This window comes from Vidua chalybeata, chromosome 12, assembly GCF_026979565.1.
Source record: "Vidua chalybeata isolate OUT-0048 chromosome 12, bVidCha1 merged haplotype, whole genome shotgun sequence".
NCBI classification, from domain to species: Eukaryota; Metazoa; Chordata; class Aves; order Passeriformes; family Viduidae; genus Vidua; species Vidua chalybeata.
In genome coordinates this window covers 13,665,080-13,687,734 of record NC_071541.1, presented here as the reverse complement: position 1 = coordinate 13,687,734, position 22,655 = coordinate 13,665,080, and the positions used below count along the sequence as shown (strand labels likewise).

General features: G+C 37.1%; 1 protein-coding gene across 1 annotated transcript in view; it reads left to right on the top strand.

Annotated features, from left to right (window-relative positions):
- The window catches only part of CACNA2D3 (calcium voltage-gated channel auxiliary subunit alpha2delta 3), a 389,950-nt gene that overhangs the window by 167,973 nt on the left and 199,322 nt on the right, over nt 1-22,655 (top strand). Inside the window, exons 6-9 of the mRNA XM_053954145.1 lie at nt 3,938-4,069; nt 5,447-5,507; nt 5,594-5,744; nt 14,145-14,219. Of these exons, the coding sequence (XP_053810120.1) occupies nt 3,938-4,069; nt 5,447-5,507; nt 5,594-5,744; nt 14,145-14,219 (419 nt within the window). The remainder of the gene's footprint in view (nt 1-3,937; nt 4,070-5,446; nt 5,508-5,593; nt 5,745-14,144; nt 14,220-22,655) is intronic.

Sequence of the window (22,655 nt, the reverse complement as noted above, 5' to 3'; positions counted from 1 at the left end):
GGTAGGAGAGAACTGCTCTGCAGTTTAGGGCTGCTGCTGAGGCTGTCAGATATTGCAGGAGGAAAGATCAATTCCAATGCCAGCATCTCTGACAGCTTTCCCGGAGAAAGTAATGATTATATCAAGAAAAGGAATAAAATAGGGAGAAAAGACTAAGGATCATTAGACACTTTTCTTGAAGCACAGGATGGCAAGAAAGAGAAGCATTCCATACTTTCTTCATAGTTACTGAGTTTCTCAGTGGTTTCCCTTATTTTCTGAAAAACATGCTGCAGTAATTGAAATGGAAAATGGGTTGTGTAGGTATTAGTTTTGTTCTATAGACTCAGCATACTCTAGATACTTTTATGGATTCTGTGAACATAAAAAAAGTCATTACCTTTGGCTGTTGCACATCTTTTAGTCTGTGCCCCTTCCTTGCCTTTGTTGAGACTTCAGTCCTTTTCAGGCCAGCAGGATCTGTGACAGCCCCTTAATTGCTACAGGCATTTGTACTGTTCTTTGGCAATCTCATTTCAGTTTGGTGTCACTGTACTTATTTTCCCGGAGGTCGGTTTTATGTTAAATGTCAGTAAAACCAGGTAACATCTACACAAACAATGGTGGAGCAAAATCCCGTATAATTGCAAACCAGCTCATCTAAAAGACAAGGGAAAGGGAATATTTTATTTTATTTTATCTGCCAGGAAGCAAAACCAGAAATCATATTTCAAGAACTGTGGTCAAAGCTCTTTACATTTATTATCTTTGAGCCCCATAACATCACATTGATGATTTTGCATTTATATTAAGCTTTATCTTTCTTTTTTTTCCCCCTCACCAAATTTCTGAATATTCTCAGAGATTAATTTACCACCATTGACATTTAACTATCTGGGGGATGCAGATGATGTTCACCAGCAATTGAAAAACTTAAGAATACTGTTTCTAAATGAAGTACTGGGGGAATTTAAACAGTTTAGTGTAATTACTAAAATTGGAAATTGCCCAGAACATTTTTAACATACAAGTTTAACATACAGGTTATTAGATGATGAGAATGTAGGATTTTTATGAGACATATGATCAGAAATGCAGCTGTATTTGGGATGGTGCATGTGGACAGAGATGCACCCACGCAGCAGAGTTATAAAGTTCAGAACAAAGAGCTCCAGTGTAAAATCCTGAAAGCCTGAAGGTACAGCAGCCAGCAGAGGCTCACAACCTCCAAGTCTGTTTTGTTCTGTGGCTACCTTTGTCCCTACACCACTTTTCCTTTTATTACAAGGATCAAACTGATTGTAGCCCTATTTGCTTGTTTTATTAACGTGGTTGGTGCCTAAAATGTACCTTGATATATTGTAAAAAGAACAGCCAGCAGAAGAGACATTCAGGGTGTGGGAAGGCAGGGAATTGTCACCAGCTTTCATTTTGAAGGAATATAATGAGCATAGGTCACATTTTAATTGTGCCCTTTTATTTAAAATGCCTACTTTATGCTTCTTCCAGCTAAAAAAATAAGTCTATTAGTTTCAGAGTCACTGGATTAATGTTTAGAGTGATCAGGAGTTAGATGATTAGTGTTATCAGCCTAGTGCAGAATATGGACTCCACCAGACTCATTCAGGGAAAATGTCCTGATTTTTATTTCCATGGAGTTCTCTGATCTCTAATATGGATATATAAACATGTTAGGTGGCTCTTCACAGATGGTCTAAAAAAAGTAATCTAAAATATCCATGGATATTTCAATATGATTTTGAAAAAGTGATTTAGATTTGTATTTTTATATACAAATATAATTTTTATATGCTACTGGAAAGACTGCAGTTCAGAACATAAGAGGTGAATGACTAAAGTTGTGCCATAATCTTCTGGAACTGGAATGCTTATAGAATTCAAAGAAAATTGTCATTGGGTTGGGAGGCAGAGAGTTCTGCTCAGGAGTGGCATTAGAGCTCTGATTCATTAGGAAAGGACATTAAAAATTAGGGCCTGAGGAATCCAGGATAGGAGACAACCAGTGAATTGATAAAATTGTAAAATACCGAGGTACAATGGACAGTCTTGGAATGACATCCAAACATACGTTGCTAAGAAGCACTGTAGGTTACATTAAATATAAATTAATTTAGAATTATTCTGTTTGTTTTGTTTGGCTTTTCACTAATCCTAATGACTGCAGGGCATATAAAGAGCCTGTAGCCCTTTAGAGGCTTGAGAAATGGTGTCTTCTCTTTTCCTCTAAACAGAGTTTTCTAGCAACACTAGGAAAAGTAAAAGAACAAAACCCAAACCCAGCCCTCTGAACTTGCTTGCTTTTTTCAAAGGTGAATTAAACTTACTGAATTAAACTTATAGATGAATTAAACTTTATCTCAGGATTGTGATGGCGAGTCAACAGTGCCACTGCAATTTTTAGTGATTTGGATACTCCATTATACATGAAGTATAAGAGCAGAATCAGAATATCAGGTTTTGAACTGGTACTGGGGAGTTCCTGTGGCCTGAGGAGGAGAATTCTCATTTTAATGCTCAGGTATAGTCCAAATGCTGAAAGATGGGCTGATATTTTGGGTTGCTGACATAGGAGCATATTTTTGCAAACCAATGATAGATCTCAGTCTTGAGAGCTGATTTGTGACGTTTTAGTCACAGCTCATTATTGGGGTAACTACAGATTGGGAAACCACTGGACAATGGGTTTTGCCACCTAGGCAGGACTGAAGTTAGTGGCCTTGGACCAGTGACATCAGTTTGTTTGATATGTGTCTGCTGTGGCAGATTTTAAGTGTATATGTCATCTTCTAGAGAAACAACTGCACTCCATGTGTTGACCTTGCTTTTTCACCATTTCATCTATATAAACCTAAATATTTAGGTGAAAGCAACATGCAAAGCTGAGACATTTCCATTTTTCTGCTGTTTTTTCTTGATGAATGCAGGGGAAGATAAAAATTTGCCTTTTTTCCACTCCATTAAAATCACATTTGAAGCAGTCTTCTAAAATCAGTACAGTGACATTATTTTGCAAGCTAATGGCTGCTTTATTTCAAATGCTTGAGCAAATGTTACTGTGTATTCATGTATGCACACTTTTGCAAATTAAATAATGCATCTGTGATTTCACTTCTTTTTTTTTCCTTTCTATTCTGCTGACTTCACATAAGATTGAACTGAGAATATCCTGTATCTTAATTGTTTCTTACCTTTCAAAATTCTCAGTTTGAAATCCAATAACTTTCTAAGACATGTTCATTGATTTCTCATTTCACACTATTGAACCAAATCTGCAGCTTAAAAACATGCTTGAGCAGCCTGGGGTTTTAGGGACTGATAGATGGGGATATTTTAAACAGAACAGTTTCAACATCAGGGATTTGCTTTGTAGTTCTCTTTCTATGGAAATAAAAACTAACTGGGTAATTGTTGTGGAATGCGGGTTCAGTGTTTTCCAAATAACAACTAGTGGTATTTGCCATGAGATGTTGTGTTTTTATGCATATTCAAGTGCAAAAGAAAAGGTATTTCACTTTCTGTTCCAACAGAAAAGCTTTCAAACATCACCAAATTTAATGTTTAAAAAAATAAAGTGTTGCCATGAGACATTCCATGCATTTAGGGAAGGTTCATTGAGTAAATAATCTAAATTAGATTGACTTGTTTATGTTCTCCAGAACAAGCAATGTGGTGGTTCAAGATAGATGCTCTAAAGAGCAATTTTAACTTATCTAAAAAGTAGTACCAGGTTTCTCTGCTCTATTTGAGCCATACTTCTGTTCTTTAAGTGAATTACTTATTTTGGATCACTTATTTGACAAAGGAAACTAAAATTGTTCTGCAGCAGTTGTCAGTCAATAGACTTTTGGGTATTGAATAAGCTGAAGATGGTAAAGTTTATGGGATTCTACTTAATAAAATCACTTTTCACTGTGTGTGTGTTATTTTTTTTTTCCAGATCCAGCCATTGTAAATGGAGTTTATTGGTCAGAATCTTTAAATAAGGTGTTCGTTGATAACTTTGATCGTGACCCTTCTCTCATCTGGCAGTACTTTGGAAGTGCAAAAGGATTTTTCAGGCAATATCCAGGTAGGAAGAAGAAAAGTTTTAAAAATGCAATAAAGAATTCCATGGCTGCATTGAGTATTGTCCCAAATCCTGACTGCCACAGATAATTGCAGGTTTGATTTTACTTCATCTAGTTCTTAGAGAGATTTCCAATCAACATTTTGAAAAATTTGGAGATTTTTCTACCAATTTCTATTTGGAGGTGAAACCCTCATGATAACTCATGTACTCATAAAAATTTCAATTCAGATAGACATATACAGACATGTGAAAAATAACTTCCAAATAGACTGTGAGAGGGAGAGCAAAACGATTAGAGCCTTCATATAGTAGTAAGCTTGAATTCTGTGCTCTGTCAATGTACACAGGAAGACTTCATCATTATTTGTTGTTTTATTTTTGAACTTCCACCTAACCTGGCAGATTTGCATTTAAAAATTTTAAAAAAACTTGTTTAAAAGTTTATTTTCACACCAGTTGTAATAAAATGCAATCACATCACTTGTATTATTTCTATAGAAATAGATTAAAACTTCTATTGCTGCCTATTAAGTTTTATGTTCAATCCTATACAAAATTTACCACATTATAAACTATGAAGTTAATTAAACTGATTTTCAGCTTCTGTAACTTTGAATCAGGCTCATAGTGGGTATTGTTCCTTTGGCTGCTGTGGTTCAGCAACTCATGTTTCTCTAAGTCTTGAGTTTAAGCAAGTTCACTATAAGCCTGTATGTCTGAAAGTGGCTGAGAGTAATGGCTACGACATCTGTGTTAGTTTTAGATTATATTTCACTTCCCAAGCTTCATGATATTTCAAATATTAGTCCTCATTTTCAAGGCTATTTCTTATTTTCTGCTAGAAAATGAGTGCAAAAAGCAGGAAGAGTTCCCTTGTCACTTTTTTCCCTTGGAGATTTTAAAATCATTTTTCTTCTGACCCACAACTAGGAGATGTTACCTCTTCATAGTGATGCGAGTGAAAATTCAGAATATGACCTGTGAGTGAAGCAAGCAGTGTAAGGGGAGCTGCTGGAGCCAGCCATGGGTTGGAAGTGCTCAAGGTCTGGAAAGGAGTTGGCAAGATGTGATAAATCTTGCCAGCACCAAAGACCAAGAATGGCAAGAATTTTGAGAAAATAGTGCAATGAACTGAAGGCCTGAAGAGGTTTCACCTTACAGTAGACTGAAAAGGAGTGAGGAAAGAAATTATTTCTGGTTGCCCTATACTAGGAACTTTTCTTCCCTCCTGTATTTCCTATGTTATGATGGCACTGTCTGTTAGATTAAAGTACGAAACTCCATTAACTGCTACTTAACCCCAATATCAGAGATGCATTTTCCACAGGTACTGTGAAAATTTAATTTAATATTTTATCCTCTGCTTTTTTTAAACAGGAATTAAATGGGAACCTGATGAGAATGGAGTCATTGCATTTGACTGCAGAAACAGAAAGTGGTATGCAATTGATGACTGCCAGTGTTTAAGAAATTTGAAATGATGAAAAGTTCAGTATTTAAAAGAAGTTTTGTCTTTCATGTCAGGTACATCCAGGCAGCAACTTCTCCAAAAGATGTGGTAATTTTAGTGGATGTCAGTGGCAGTATGAAAGGGCTTCGCTTGACTATTGCAAAACAGACAGTTTCATCTATTTTGGATACCCTTGGAGATGATGACTTCTTCAATATAATTGCTGTGAGTGTCTCAGGATTTTTTTTTTTATTATTTTTCTTCCATCATTTCTTGCTATCAGTTATGTTTTACTTCACTCAAGCCACTTGAAAAATATTGCAGACAGGTGATGGATGACATCTGAACCCACTTGACAGACACTCTGTTTTTTCAGGGCAAGTTTCTTCAAGTGTCAGAAATTTCAGGCTGCTTGTCTGTGACTTGCAATTTGAAATCTTTTAAAGAAGTAGTCTTCACTCTGGGGCTGCAAAGAATAATTTTTTGGGTTGTTTGTTTTTTTGGTTTTTTTTTGCTTGAACTTGGTATATTATTTTAACTTCAGGGTGTGTCTGCCTCCCTCCTGCTTTTCTGCCTCAGCTTCTGCAATACAGTGCAAACTACTAAATGGGTGAAATGTCAGAATTAATAGATTCAGATTTTAGCTTTAGCTAAGGCTTGCATGATGTGATAAAATGCCAGCATAACTCCTCAATGTTCATGTTCTGGTCTGAAATGTATGTCTGTGTAAGTTGTGTTGAGGGGTTGCTGGTGTTTAACAGCAGTGAGAAATCAGATCCTCAGCAGCTCCTCTTGTGTACAGTACTGAGTTTTCTGTGCTGCACGTACAAATTTTAAAGCTGTGACAAGAGGCTGGTTTTACTGTACTTAAGAGTAATGGGATTAATCTTGTGGGTAAGGATGACTTCAACAAATCCAAAACTGACATCAGAACTATGATTTGCAGGGGAGGGAAGGGGGGAGGAATTGGTTGTTACATAAATTCTCTTTTGCTGATATTCTCTTGCTAATACTTTGTAAAAAATGTTTTTTTCCAATGCGTAAATGTCTTCAGCTTCTTGACTATAAGGAAGATTTTGGCCTTTTTGTTTTTTGCTATAAGGGAAGTGTCCTTTGTGTACTAAATTAAATGACCTCAGATACACAAGTGTAAATCATTAGGATTGTCTAGAAAATTAAGTATATGTGCATGAAGTATATGTACATATACTGTATTTTAACACATAGCAAGCAGTTCAGACTATCATATCAATCTCTTTGCATGATAATTGCATAATTAGCAGAAACTCATGTTGTGTGAAGATATTATTACGTACTTTTATCAAAAAGAGATTTACTGTCCTTAAAAAAAAAGTGATTAACTGTAATCTAAATAACTGCTGTAAGTTAAAAGAATGTTTCAACTAGAGTAATTACTAAGATGCCTGACCAGCTGGTTCTGGTGTTTAATCTGTGTTTATCAGTAGTTGTAACAGTTACTGTGAATTATGTAGGAAGAAAAAAAAAGTTGGTTTTTTAAGTGAAAATTTTACATTGAGAAAATCAAAAGGCTCATCTATAACAAAAAAAAAAAGTAAAAACATATGTAACTTGAATCCAAACTAATGATTTTGCCTAAGTAGTACAGTGGAAATATTGGGCAAATGCTTTTTAAAAGTAAGTATGGAAAAGCTAATCATCACTTTTCCCAATTTAAAGTTTATTTGAAAATGAGCTGAGTGTATAGAACGCCATGGAGCCACAGAATTTTTTACATAACTTATTGTCAAATTACACAAGCTGAATTTGTGTTGAGAAAAGGAAAGAATCACCCACCTGAGCCTTTCCTCCCAGCTGCGCAGGCTGAAATTGTGCCCAACCCCTCCGTGGGGCCAGTCCCAGCACCTGGGCTGCCCCTCAGGCTCTCCCCTCTCAGGGTGAGGTGCAAGGCAGCTGAGCCAAGGGCTGGTGTCCAGCAGCAGCTCTGTCTCTGCAGCTTCTCACTGCCCTTCCTCACTGGCCCTTCCCTCTCGTTGTTGTCCCTTCAGCTGGGTCACCCCTGGCCACTGTCCCTCAGCGTGTCCCCACCTCAGGCTGGCTCCCTCAGTGGTGTCCTCACCCTGGCGTGGGTCAGCCACAGCCCCCGGTGTCCAGCAGCACACCCCTTTCACCATGATGTTTTCCCAGCTGTGTTTCCAGATGTTTCCAGCTGCTGATGGCTCTTTCCAGGCACTGCAGCCCCCAGCCTGCTGTGCCTCCACTTGGGCACCTTGCAGTGTCCCCGGCCACAGCTGGTGCTGGCTGTGAGGGCACAGGGCACTTTGTGGCCCTCTCCAACACTGCAGCCCTCCTGCAGTGCTTGGCTAGTATCAGAAATTCTGAATTTTTAGAAAGAAAACTAATTACTGTGCTAATTACAGCATTCATCTGAGGTTATTTTTTCCTCTGTAGGTTCTCTCCTCTCTAGAACCTCTTTTAGGATGGATATGTGTGTGTTTGTTTAAATAAGTAGAAACAACAATGGAGAATGTGATTTTATGCTTATGAGCTCAGCTGTTTAATTTCATTAGGATGTTGATGTGCAAATACGAACTTGAAGGTGTTCATTGCATTGAAAGAGGTACCACAGAAATATTGGGGAACAAGGAGAGCCTGACAGGAGTGGAGGAGAGGGGGTAAAGAGCTGTCCTGTTGCCTCGGGGTTCTGCAGGAAGAGTTTGTAGGGAGTTGTTTGTACTATGTCGTGGAATTGTGGAATATTCCAAGTTAGAAGGCATCCATCAGCCTCATCAAGTCTGACTCCTGGCCCTGCACAGGACACCCCAAGAATCCCACCACATGCCTGAGAGTGTTTGCCAAACATTCCTTGGACTCTGTCAGGCTTGATGCCATGACCACTCCCCTGGAAACCTGTTCATTCCCTCTGGGTGAAAAATCTTTTCCTGTATGTAATCTAAACCTCCCTTGACTCAACTTCCTCTTGCTCTCTCACAAGGCAAAACAATAACAGTGTAAACAAACAATTTTTTTTTTTGCTTGAAAATAGACCAAACTAGCAAGAGAGACCTGTGGTGTGTACAAGAGAGTGGGCCTTTCAATGAGGAATGGCACAGGTAGGCTGGGGCTGAACCATGAACTGCTTTCAAAATGTGCTGTGTGAAAGACACAGTGAGGGGACACAGCAAAGCCAGTCACTGTGATTTATGTTATCTGCAGAAATTGCTTCCGAGGCATTGCTTTGACCAAGTGCCAGCAGGGTAAATGAAATTTGTCAAGAACCGAGATGTTCCAGTGATCAAAACATGAGACAACAAAGCCCACACAAGAGGCTGCTTGGTGTGAAAGCCTTTAAAATCCCATACAGCTTTTATCTGTAGACAAATGTTTGAGTGAGATTGTATCTTTGTAATTCAGGCATAGCCTGCTGATGTGACAGCAGTTTCATTTGAAGGTAGGAGACACATATGTCAGTCCAAGAAATCCCCTCTGTAAGAGCACATCCCCGCTGTCTCCAGAGCTGTCCAGCTGTGCAGTGTGTGCAAAAATGGATCTGCTGTGCCCAGAGGGTGGAGACCAAACCTTCACACAGCACACAGCTGAGCCTTGCTCAGACCGACTGCCCTGAAAGGCCACTCCAAAGTGGTGCTCTGAGAGGGCTCCTGGGCATCTGGAAGTCTCAGACAAATGGCCAAGTACCTGCTCTCTCTCCAGCCCAAAGTCTGAGGTGGAATAAGAGCTTTATTAGTGTGGGAAATCTGGACAAACTGTCTGTACTTACTAGATGAAGCAAAATTTTGAACTTGAATGACCGTGACTGTCAGGATGGCTTTATTATCCACAGTGATTAACTGAGTGAATACTTGCATGTATTTCTGTATACATATAGATAGATATAAATGTATATATATCAGAAAGCAGAATTCACTGCAGGTCTTTCCAGAGAATAAACATAGAAGGATAATGTTGAAGATCATTTTAGCTTTCATGGGTAGTTTGTTGCAATATCCATCTGAAATTGATGGACTAGATGATTGAATTGCAAAAAAAATTATTGAAATACAAGAGTGATTTTGTGCTGCCTATGTTAAAATTTAAGGTCAGTTCACTGGTGCATGAACAGAGATATCTGCAACAATGAAAGAAAAGGCATGTTTTTCCAATTCACTTTGAAGTATAATTTCAAGTCAAGCATTAAATTAACAACATTATCATAAAATGAGTACTAATTTTGTCAAATGCTGAAATTTTAAAAATGCTTTTATACAAACTCTACACTGAATTAGCAAAATATTAACCGAGCCAAGAATGTTAAATTAACTTTACTGCTTTAGACACACCCTTTTAGCAAAATTGATTAGAATAAAAGCATTTTTTAATTTAAAGCACAGTAGTATAGCTCCCAGTATTAATACGATTAATACGTAGAATTTTCCAATATAAATAGGTTTTTTTTTGTTTGTTTTTTTGTTTGTTTTTTTTTTTTTAAATTCCTACAGAATAGACCATGGATAAATTTACTTTTCAGCCTGCCTGAATAATCAGATTCTGTAGAGTTGATGTGTGAGCTGGCTGACAAAGAGAGGCAGCCAAAATGCACCTCCATATGAAGTCTCCAAGCAGTGGCCTGTGCTTGTGTGCCACTTGTTTGGCACAGTAAACTGTGGAAACACCAATTCCTTTGGTTCTTTTTCTGTATTGGCTCCTTAGGCTGGGCTGAATTGGATATCTGAATATGCTTTAATATAATGTGAAATCTTTATCTGTGTATTGTTGCACAACAAAATGGAAATCTAATTTATTTCTGTGAACCTTGTGCCAGGCAGCTTAAATGTGACAAAGAAGAAATATGGAAAATGCTAAGGAAGATGTATGCTACTTGTGTAGGTGTGCTGAAACCATATATATATATCATTTTCAGAATATGAATAGTATCTTATTATAGAATGTAGGCCAGCAGCTCTCTAAATAATTATATGGTTTCTCTTAGTCCACATTTTAGCACGCTTACATTTTTATGCCTATTGTGCAAAGAAATAAGAAGAGAGACAAAATAATGTGAAGTAGTAAGACAGATAACTATAACTATGTAAATAAAATAAGTATCAGTGTAATTACATGTTTAAATTACAAAAGTAACCTGTGGTTTTCGAAGAGGAGCCCAGAAAACAAGGTAATTAATCTTTACATCCCTCCCCTCAGCAAAACACAGGCTATTCCCAGCTGTTGTGCAGGTATCAGCTCTCCCAGCTACTGCTGTCATGTGCAAAGATGTCACATGCCAGGGCATGGAACACTGGGAAATGTGAGAAAACACCATAATGCAAGAACTCTTGGAAAGCCAAATGCAGGCTTTCACTGAGGTAAATTAACAGGACATCTATACTGGGCATTGCTGGTGAAGTCAGCAGTTGTTAATCAGATCAGGAAGTTACTTCACTAAATACAAAATTTCAAATGTCAGAATAAATGCAGGACTAAGAGCAAATTACTGATGAAGTAGTGAGGAAGTGGAGGAGGGGTGAATTTCTTCACTTTTTGCACTTTAAAGATTTGGCACAGTTAAAAGAAAGGCATCACCAATATCACTGTACAACACCCTATGAAAAGGGCAAAGAAATCAAATATATGCTAGGAAGCAGAAGTTAGGTGTTCTGCTAGAAAGTTACAGCTGTAGTAAGGATCTTATCAAGTGGGTGTGCAAGTTTAAGTAGCAAACACTGCTTGAATGCTTTCACATGTTACATCAGAAGTCCAGTTTTTGTGGACTTAGGCAGATGCTCTTTTGGGAATTTCATTAGGAACTGAAATAATTCTATCCAATGAATTTTTCAATCTCTTTATATTTGAGATTTTAAAAAATTATCAGAAAGTGTATCCAATTAGTAAAGAGATAAAAAATAAAATAAATCATTAAAATGCACCCTTGCAAGAATTCAAACCTTAAGAAACTTCTACACTTTTTATATAAAGATTTTTCTTACAGTGCTTTCATTTGTATCTGTACAGAAGATGCACAACACAGAGAATACATCCAAGTTATGCTTGTTATCTTAGAATACCATTACCAAATATATTCCTTTTCACATGTTGGCACCATCCAGCTACTTCTGCCTTGTATGCTACCTTGCTTAACATATTTTGGTAGTAATAATCTCAAGGTGAATGAGATGCCACAACTGGAAATAGTGACACAATCTGTCTGGGTTTCAGAAGGATCAACATCTATGTTTTCTATGTGATTGTGTTCTCTGTGTGAGAATAAAAACTTTTAATTACCCTTTGGTAATTAAAGGTTGGTTCTATGAAAGGGGGCTGTGAAGGGACTTGAAGCATGTGCTCTGTGAAAGTATCAGTGCCCTTGATCCTGCACAACTGTGGGACACTGACGGCTTAGTGGGAAACTGCTGGGAATCTCTCAGGGCTCTGGTGCTGCTGCAGTCTCTGTGAATAGCTTGATGGCATGAGTTACTCAAAACAGTAGTTAAATCTTACAGAGATCTAGTGGACAGAAATTACAACTATTTAGAGGCAAGGCTTGCTAGAGTAGGAAGTTGTTTCATTTATTTGCTGGTGGTTATAGACCTTAAAAAAATAAAGTGGTGTTGCTACAAAATCAGGAAACCTTGAGTTTATTACATACAAGTGTTTGAGCCTTTAGCATTTTATTGCATGTCAATCAGTTGCAGACACTGTGCCTGATATGTTATAAAGATAAATATTTACGCTCTTGTAGTTTCCAATGACAGCTACAGAGATAAAACTAAGAACAGATTTAACTGGAAAGTATCTTGATTAGAGAACATATTGAGAAAAACCTGTGTATGACCAGAAAAAAGCTTGGGAGTAGGGGCTGGTGTGCCAGAGTGTCACAGATTTTCAGTATTTTATTTTTTAAAATAGAATGGAGTATGGTCTTGTCTTTGGACTATAATAAGAGATGCTGTGTAGGTTTGGCAATATTATTTTGCAGTGACTCTCAGGAGATAGATTGGAAAGTGGTCTGAAGAGAGAAACTACAGGGGAAAGCACATCATTTATCAGATCAATAAACTGTTATGAGGCTGAGATGCACATGGGACAGTGGCAGTGACTCTGAACTGTGCTAGAAGCCTTTGCCTTGTACTTTGTATTACCCATGGCACAATAGAAAAGTCCATACACTCTCACACATTGAAATAACATTGATGGCAATAAAACAATTAGGAAGCATGCAAATCTGCTGCAGAAATTCTGTGTATATATCTTTAAAGTATTTTTTGCTTGTTTCTATATAACCAGTTTCTATGCTGATGCTGCTATAAATCATTGCTGTATATCCAGCAATAGCAAGTTACTCTGGGTTTATATTCCCTTATAGCTGAGGACTGAGTCTGGCACAGTGCCTCCATGCAGTTCAAATTAAATACTGTTCCCTGTGCAGGGGTAATTATGTGGTGATGAACGTGGTGAGCAGTGCACTGCTGGAATGAATGGTGACGACAGGTGTCCAAAGTGGGTCAGGTTGCAGGGGTCTGTGGTGTAGAGAAGAGTGGTGCTAAGCTGAAGGAAGTGGAGCAAATTTGGAGCTACAGGCAGAGAGAGACAGTGAGAATTCACAGTGACAGAGACCCCTGCCTAAGCAGCTTTTTGTTATGAATCAGTCATTGGAGGGCTTTCTTTATTCCACTGAGGTGGAGGAAGAAGGGAGTAAATGGCGTACTATTAATCTAATGAAATATTGTCCCTAATTGGTTTTTTTTTGTTGTTTACTATAGATGTTCTGATTCACTTAATTGTTTATGAAAGGATGAAACCACCTAAAGCCTTACAGTTTGATCTGTGATAACTTATAAAATTATCTGCTTCTAAAGGAGATGAAATTAGGGGGAGAAGGAATTCAGTTAAGGCTCTATCTAGAAAACTATTTGTTGGGGGTACTGCTTTATTAATTTGACCTGTGTTGAAAGTTTTAAAAGATTGAAACAAGTTCAAATTTCAGTCATCCATTACAAGTTCTACTGACTGCAGATGAGTTTTCTTTTTTTTTTTTTCAATGCTTAGGATGCTTCTGAATGTAGGAATAGGCTATTTAGCTTACCTACGCCTTGTGAGAAAAACAGATAATTCCTTCAAGATCTGTCATATATTCATGACTTTGTGTATAATAAGCCTCTCTGCTTGACTGAAATTTTGAAAATTGTCAGTCATTTATAGGTTTGATTTAATTTACAGATTTTTTTTTGGGGTAGTTGTTCCAGTATTAACCTTTTAAAATGTTAGGCATCGCCACAAATATTTTTCAGAACTTTTCTTATATGTAGAAAAGAATGATGAGTTCAGTTTGTGATGTATCAAACATGAGCTCTTAATATTATCCAGATTTCAATTTAAGGGATATTTTTGCCAGCTAGTGGTATATAGTACCCTTAAGTCCACCTGAGTTTTGGCATCCATTCAATGCTCCTTTAGAAGTATAAACCTCTGAAAAATTAAGAATTATGCAAAAGGAAAAGAAATACCACAGCCAGTTTTCAAAAATGAACAAAATCCTTTTGTTCTTGCTTTCTGTGCATATTTCATTCACTGTAGTTCTAAGTCATTAAATTGACTTGTATCTTCCAAGCTTTTAATTAAATTTTTCATCATACTTTGTATTTCCCTCTGTAGTATAATGAAGAACTCCACTATGTAGAACCGTGTCTGAATGGAACATTAGTTCAAGCAGACAGAGCCAACAAAGAGGTAAGGAATGGAAGTAACAAAGCAATGGAGAGCTGGGATGCAGTGGGTGACAATGTGCTATAATGATCTTTTCCTAGTACAATGCATTCCATTATTAAAATTTATTAATTATTCTACTCATGCTATTTCAAAGAGTTTTATGTTACTCCACAGAAAGAAAGAAATAATCTCCTAGTCAATTTGGTTGAATAAACTTAATGGAAAATTGCAGGAGTCATTGAAAACATACTGTTAATAAAGTTTGGTAATTATTTTAAGTAAAATATTTCAAACACTTTAAATTGAACTATCGTTCTGTTAACAAAAATTACTGAGGAAGAGATTGTATTCTTAACTCAAAGTAACACTAAAATTGAAGCAAAATCTCCAAACAAAGGTAATACCCTAAGAATAAAAGAATTTAACATTCCAAATAGGCCTGTCAATGTAATAAAGTACTCATTCAAGAATGTTCTGTGAAAATATTCAGATTAGTTTCATCCTCCTAGAATTTTTTAGGAAAAAAATCCCATTATGGTGACTAAAGTGCAAATTTTATTTGAAGAGAGATTGCAGTATGAATCTGTAGCTTGAAGTTTAGTTTATTGCCTGACAGTTTTCTTCAGTGGTTCTGTGCAGACACACTTCAGGAGCTGAGGTAAAATTGTTTATGCCATGTGAAATTATGAAATATGATGGTTGAAAAGCCCTGTGATTCTTGTAGAGGGAAAGGTCTGTTAAAATGAGCCATGTCTGTTATTATACAGCCTCTTCCTTGCTAAGGCTTCCTGTCTCAGAGCTTGTCCGTCTGTCCTGAGTCTGGCCTATGGCTGGAGCAGTCAGTGTCTTTCTTTAAGTAGTTTCTATTTTCACTAAAAGAAAGTGAACAGAAAAGTTTCAGCTCAACAGTGAATTCTGCTCAGCACCCAGTGTGGTACTTCATTTGTGCTCAAGTTGTCTCTGATCAGGAAGTAGAGAACACAGCTCTGAAAACACCCTTTGGAGAGTGTCACTGCTGGGTCTCTTTATGTTCACCAAGACAAAATGATTTTGGTGTTGCTATACTGATCTTTACTCTGTTGCATTACTCCCAAGAGTTCTTTGCATTTTATCTATGTCTTACAGAAAGTATTCTTCCTGGGCTTCTTCTTTTATATATTTGATATTTACCACTGTAGGTATCTAAATATCATTTGGTTGCTATGTGGGCATGAATTGTTTTTAATAATTTAATGCTGATTTCCCTCATTTGTGAATTGTGATGCAGCTTTCTAAATGAGCACTTTATTGTGGGTACATCCAATGAGCCACATGAAATATGTACAAGTTCTAGATGCAGACCTAAAGATTCAAATGTATTGCTAAGATGTCCTGTCTGGAATTAATCCTACAGTTAACCTTTCTGTCATTCTGCAACTGATCAAAATGCAGATTAATCCATACCCATATGTTACTTAATGTCAGATTTATTTTAATTTAATTGATCAAAAAGCTTTTATGCCACCCAGATGATGCTCAGATTTTAAGAAAAGAGCTCAATTTTTCAAAATAACTAATTAAATTTCATATTTTGTTTTTCAGAGTTAATGTTGATACAATTTCTGGATAGGAAAGTTATTTATTTATTTATTTACACAATAACTTTGTCCTTTGTCTATAAACTGAGGAAAGAAGGTTTGGCGAAATAATTAAATATGACCTTTTTCTAGTTGCTTATCTTAGTGAGGTAGTTTGTGTTCTTTCCTTGAAAGGCCAAAACTAAAAAAAAACAACCTGAGATAGGTAGCATGTAATAGTTTGGTGCATTTGTGCATACCTTGACTTTGCCAATCTTCATTTCTTTCTTATATGTGAGCTTATATGTTCTTATATCATTTTTCTAGACACTGTAATGAAGTTAAAACTTTATTTGCCTAAACACTAGAAGGCACAAAAGTTCCATTGTCCCCAGTATAGCTCAGAGTACAAAGTAGAGATTGTCCAAGGAGGTGGACAGCCACTTAATCCTACATGAGTAATTCGGTTATCATGCTCCTGAACCCAGTTAAAAACAGCTTTCTGAAATATCTGATACTGTTGTAAGATGTGATACTGTGTGATTTGACTGTACTGACACAGCAAATTTACCTTGGGGCCTCATCAAAAACTCACTGAATTAACTGGAGAAGTTTCTCTTGAATTCATAGCTCTTTGGTCAGGCCCATAGAAAAAAGATGTCCTCCAATGTTGTTCATGTGCACATTCCAAAACCGGTCCAGAGCTATCAGAGTATTTAGCTGTGTTTTGGAACTCATCAAAAGTATTCAACTGTTTGGGTTATAACTTTTATTTCTGTGAGTTTCACAGATACACCAGACTACTCCTGTAGGTTTTTTTTTGTGTATTTTTTTTTGTTGTTTGTTTTTTGTTTTGTTTTGTTTTTGTTTTGTAATTGCCATTGTTCCATTGTAATATCAGAGCAAAAGTAGATAAAATTGCACTTTCTCAACCAGTCTTACAAGGTAAATAGTCCTTTGGAAGTTCACTGGTAATAATAATAACTCTTTCTTTTCTTTTGTTTATTAAATGTTAAAAAGCCAAGAAAAATATCAAGACAAACACTGTGTTTTGTAGCTTTTCCAAGCAGTCATTATCAGCATGTGACCACGTTTCTGTACTGGCAAAGTAGAGCAGAAGACTGACAGGCAATGTTTTGATATAATCTATTGCTTCAGTTTACATTTCTCTACATCTGCCTGATTTTTTTTTTTTTAATTCCAACCCAGGTCTGAAAATGTAGCTATATATTTGGTTCAGAACTTTCTATCCTTCATTTTTATGTCAAATGTTCTCAACTGAATGGGTGCAAGTATGATCACATCTGTTAGTATAAGCTTTTCTAGCACCAAAAGAAATACAAGTATTTAAAAAAAAAGTTAGAACACTTTTTCTTTAGCTGGCAAATATCTATTCTCAAATGCTGACTTTAAATGGAAACAATTAAAATTTGCTGTAATGGTATTTCATATTGCTATAGTTTTCTTTTATGTGGAAAGAGGAGATGCTGATGATTGCAGGGACTGAATTTTTAACAGTTCACTCCACCACTCTTTTATGTTGCTATTCATAGTCCTGACCTTTCTTAAGACACGTATCACTTAATGCAGCACTGTGGCTGGAAACGTGCGTGGAACCAAATAGTTTTACCAAACTATTAGCTTATGCTGAATAAACTTGAGTTTCTACCGTTTTGGCAGTATATTTCTCTCTGTCTCTTTTTTTTTTTTTTTTTAACCATAATACACGAGATAAAAAATCCCCATTAAATGACCCTTAAGGAAAAAATCCCCCCTGTGACATACACGGATGCACACCCCAGTTCTTGCTGACTGCATCTTGCCAGGTTCATCTGACACCACTTGTACCAAACAGACAGTTCTTAGGAGCAGAGATAAGAAATTACTCTGAGATGTTTGGAGCTTTTAATCTCATGAGGAAGGCAGCTGTCTCAATAACTCCAAATAAAAATTGCTCTCACAGGATCAGTACCCCAGTCTATACATGTCTTGAAATTATTTATTGAAGAACTACTTTGCTGTCTTTCTGCAAGGCTCAGATGTTTTCAGATGGAATCTTTCCACTCTGAGGACGTCACTTAAACGTGCTGAATGGCGTTCTTTGGATCGTGTTTAAACTCTCAACTTTAACAAAACAAAGAAGCAGAATCTAGAAGAATAGCTGTCCTTATCACTTGCACTTCATTTGTAGAGAGCTGAAGGGCAAACCCGGCTTCTCAGCAGAATAAATTAAATTATACTGACTTGGCGCAGCCGGGCCAAGGCTGGGTGTGGGGAGAGACCAAGTCCTCCTTTTTAGGGAGAACCGAATGTGGTGCTTGCTCCTGCTGAGAGGGCTCTGTGGTGCCAGCACAGCCAGCCCTGCTCCGGCCAAGCCCTTCCCAGCCACAGCCTTGGCTCTCCAAGGTCCAGGCGTGAGTGGATCCTGGGTTTGGCACCTGCAGCAGCCCCAGGCGGCTGGGCTACAGCCAGAGCCTCTTCTGCTCCCATCCCCAGCCTGTCTAGGTAAAACGAGACCTGGGAGCATCTTCAGGGAATGGAAGGATTTGTTTGTAGGCTGCAGGAAACAGGTTCAGCCTCAGGGCTTATAGCAGCCTGGGAAATGAGTGCTTCTTAGTGGTGCTGGTGCTGAATATTCAGTGGGATTAGGGGTAGCAAATAAACATGCTCGTTCACATTCAGGGATGGGTTGCAGGAACTCTTATCCATAATGTTCAGGGAATGTAATAGGCTGCCACAGAGCCAGACTTTCAGAAAATACAATTAGTTGAAGGAAAGAAAGAGAGAAAGAGAAAGCTGTCTGATTTATACATTTTCTCATTGAAACACTATCACTCTTGATCTCCTCCCTACCTCTTTTTTTGGGGGGGAATCAGTACTGTAAACACAGTGCTCATTCCATACATTGGCTCTAGAACACTTGCCATGATTTCATTATTTTCTGGACCACAGTAGTAAGGGAACTACTTACCTAAAAGAAAAAAAATTCCATTCTCATTAAAGAATGAAAAAGCATTTAAAGCATTGCAGCTCTCTTATATCTACTCTGTGGTGACACTTTCCCTTCAGTAACATATTTTATTTTCCTATTGCAAGCACCAGGAAAGATATTACAAAGCCAACTTCAGTTCCATCCCACTCCTTCCATTTTTCTTTGTCTTTCAGGTAGGAACATATACCTTAGAGTAAATCTGTACAAATATACATTTGTACAGAACAGAACATATACATTAGAGTAAATCTGTACAAAGTGCACACAGAGGAAAGAAGCTGCATTTCCCTTTGAATAACATCCCAAGTATTATTGATGAAGCATTATTTTCCTCTAAAATATGTTTTATTCCATTTGCATCTTTACTTAAATTAATAGTTAAGGTTCAACTGGAATGTCTGAACTGAACTCTCTTCTCACAGCTATATTAGTAAGGGGTGAAAAGTTAAGACTTCTTAATTTATATGGTAATGGAGCTCAAGTTAGCCAAAGATTCTTGATCCTGCATCATTTTGTTAAGTAAAGAGATTAGTTAGACAGAAAATAAAATCTAGCATCAGTACTTTTACCTTTGCCATGTTCAGCCTGGCTAAATGAATGTTTTGAAGACTGGTACAGATTTCATAGTGACTGGTGTAGCAAAAGCAGGAATGTTTTTTGAACAAACCTAACCCCATACAAGTAAGTTAGGGGTTACTTGATCAAGACCACTCCTTTGTTAAAGCATTAATAAATGTCTGCTATATTACAGTAGATTTTTGAGGGATATCAAATACATTTAGTATCATTAAGTATTTTAATGTTTAACACATCCATGCATTTTTGTGATGGGAAAGGAGCAAAGGCAGGAGAAAACACATTTTAGGCCTGAATCTCCAGCATGTAACATGCTTTTCTTTAAGAAAGTGTGAAGATACTTTGAAAGAACTAACAGTTTAAGCATCTAGACCTCATCTCTGCCAGCTGAAAGAACAGCTAAGTAATGCAGGCTTGAGTTGTAAATCTTCATTTAACTTTAGGTTTTTTTACTGCTGGCAACAACCTACAAGGAGGAGATGCTAGTATAATTTGTATAATCTATGTAGAAACTTCCCCAGGTTTTGAGCAAACTGTAGTTTTACTTTCCTGCAAAACTGCTAGTTCTGTAAGTGCTTGTTGTGTGTAGTTTTGAGAGCAATGAGGATCTAATTGAACCTGGAATTTCTGTCAGGTACACTTCAGAAAGCATTATTCTTTTCAGAAACCTTATTCAATGGAGTTTGCTTCATGTAATTGTAAAAGACAAAGTTAGAATTCAAATATGTTTGTGTTTTGATATGACAGTAATGTGAGTGGTGTTAATGTATATGCCACCAGTTTTCCTAAGATACACATAGGGATCTCAGTACTAGAATTCTTCCAAGATAGAGTGTTTCAACTTTCATTTTACAATGGGAGAATACAGTAATTTGTTTTTGGAATAATTATAATGTCAGGTGATACGGCAGGTGTCACTCTGTCTCCACTTATTTCTAAAAGTTTTCACAGCCTAGCAATTGTCATGAATTTTTGTGTTGGCACCCTGCAGTTCAGTTTAGATATATGGATATTGTAAGCTATCCCTAATTTGCAGAAATTGCTTTAAGTTTATCACAAAAATTAAATTTGTGATTACATTGGGTAGCATAACTGAGGTTGAAATTAATCTGTGATCCTAAATGTGGTTTAGTAATATAAAATATGCAAGGTATATATGAATTTTACCAGACTATTTTATAATTTGGCATCAGTGTTAAACAGCTGCTACCTTGAAGTGTATCAATTTGCTATACACAAATTTAAAAAAGAGTGGGAAATAGTTCAGACACTACTCTGTCACCGTCTGCACTTTCTCCACAAATTGCAAACATGTGGAACTGCCTATTTTAATACTAGTTTTCTTGGGCCAAGAGGTTTTCATCTTTGAGAAACTCCATGTTACAATTTACCTACCCCAAAGGAATCGGATGACAATCTGATTTAATGTAACTTCAGATTTAAAGTAACAATATTACAATATACATTCCTTTTTTATATGTTTTTTTAATGTACTATATATGGGTTGAGGACATTTCTCTGTAAATGTTTCCAGATGAAATATATCATCTTCTAGATGCACAGATAGGCACAGTAACTCCAAACTAAATCAAGAACTTACCCCAGCGTAAATTCGAATGACAGAAATAGACAGATGTAATATATAACTTCCAAAAAGCTTTTATTTTTCTATGCAATTACCAGAAATTAAATAACCAGAAGACTGATTCAGCAAAGAAGCTGAGTGGAATTGCCAATAAGAGGTTGGTAAATACAAATTTTGCATATTGAATTTTATTTAAGCAAATTACTTTTGCATATTTATCTATCCATCTCTGTCAGATCTCAAAAAAAATCAAGTGCATTGCTTAGCTGTTAAAAACCCCAAAACAGTAAAGTCTCACTGAAGTCTACTCTTATTTTAAAACTGTCAGGCTGCTATAGTCCCTCAAAACTTTCAGTAAGCCCCTGACCACTGAAATTCGGTCTGATGTTTTCTATTGCAGTAACTAATTTACTTAAGAAGAATTGGGTTTTAATCTGCGTGTATTGAATCTTGAGCTCGTTGTTCAGCATTGTTTTTATTATTTTTTCCAAAAAAACCCCCTTCTTTTCCAACACAAAGTGTTAGGAAATAGTAGGGGTTGGATAATCACTACACTCAGGTAACCTGTAACTGCCCTGACAAAGGGTTTGGAACGGGGTGATGCCTAAATGCATTTTGCACACGTGATGCACATTTATCAGTCAGCGCATGTGGGTAAACCTCCCTGTGACACACAAGTGAACATCACTCTCCCACCTCACACAGGCCTTCTGACTGTTTTTTTTTTCCTTTCCTGTTTATGTGCTGATGTAGTCCACCTTCACAAATCTGATAAATCTTTGCCAAGTATGTCCCAGGGCCATTTGGAGTTACGGCATGTGTGGATAGGCATGGGAAGTAATTCTAGAAGTAGCAAAGACTTGTAGTAAAGCTGACAAGGAAACCTGGAGGAATGTTGAACCCATTAATAATGCTTTTCTGTAGGAAGCTCGACCTTGTCAGACAGTTAATAGCAAATATCATGCTTTTCCAGTGTAACTGTATAACCTCTGTGCACATATTAGTTGTGAACTGTTCCTTTTTGGAATCAGTGGAAAGTGCTTTATTCGTTGGCTTGAATCCATGGTCCTGTACCCAATCTAATTTGGGTATTCCTACTCATCATGAGTGGTACCTTATTTTTGGTAAACATAAGTAGGCTCTAACAAAATATTTGTGCAAGGTACTGGGATTCCAGTCCAGGATAAAACTTTGAAGGTTATGGAGTATTCTTTTATTATTTTAATGGAAGCCAAAGAATTTCCCCCATGGCTGTGCAACTGGACTCTGTTGTTTGCTTGGAGGGTGACCACTGTCCCTTTGCTTCCAGAATATAAAAATTTGTCATCTTCTTGTGATCATAGATACCAGTCAGCTTGTCTAATCTCAATAAAGCTTGTGAGGCCATTTCAGTAGCCTCTAAGATAAGAGACCAGAAAAAGGAGCTGCCTTGGAATTTCCTGAGAATTGCCACCGAATTAGCAAAACATTCTTCAGCATTTGTATGGGCTAGATAAATCAGCATCTCATTTTGGCTACAAGTTTGACAGCTTCTGCCACAAAGGAAAAAGTCAGTTTCTGGGCTTCATCTAGAAGAGTTTTTAAATTGCCTGCAATGACCTGGAATTGGGAAAGGAAAATCGAATTCTTGCCTGTGTTCAGACTGCCCCCTCTACCTCCCTAACTTCACCTGTGTTCTGAATCATCAAAAGGGCTCTGAATATGTGTCAACTCCCAAGCACAGATTTGCTGAAATAAATTGCTTAACT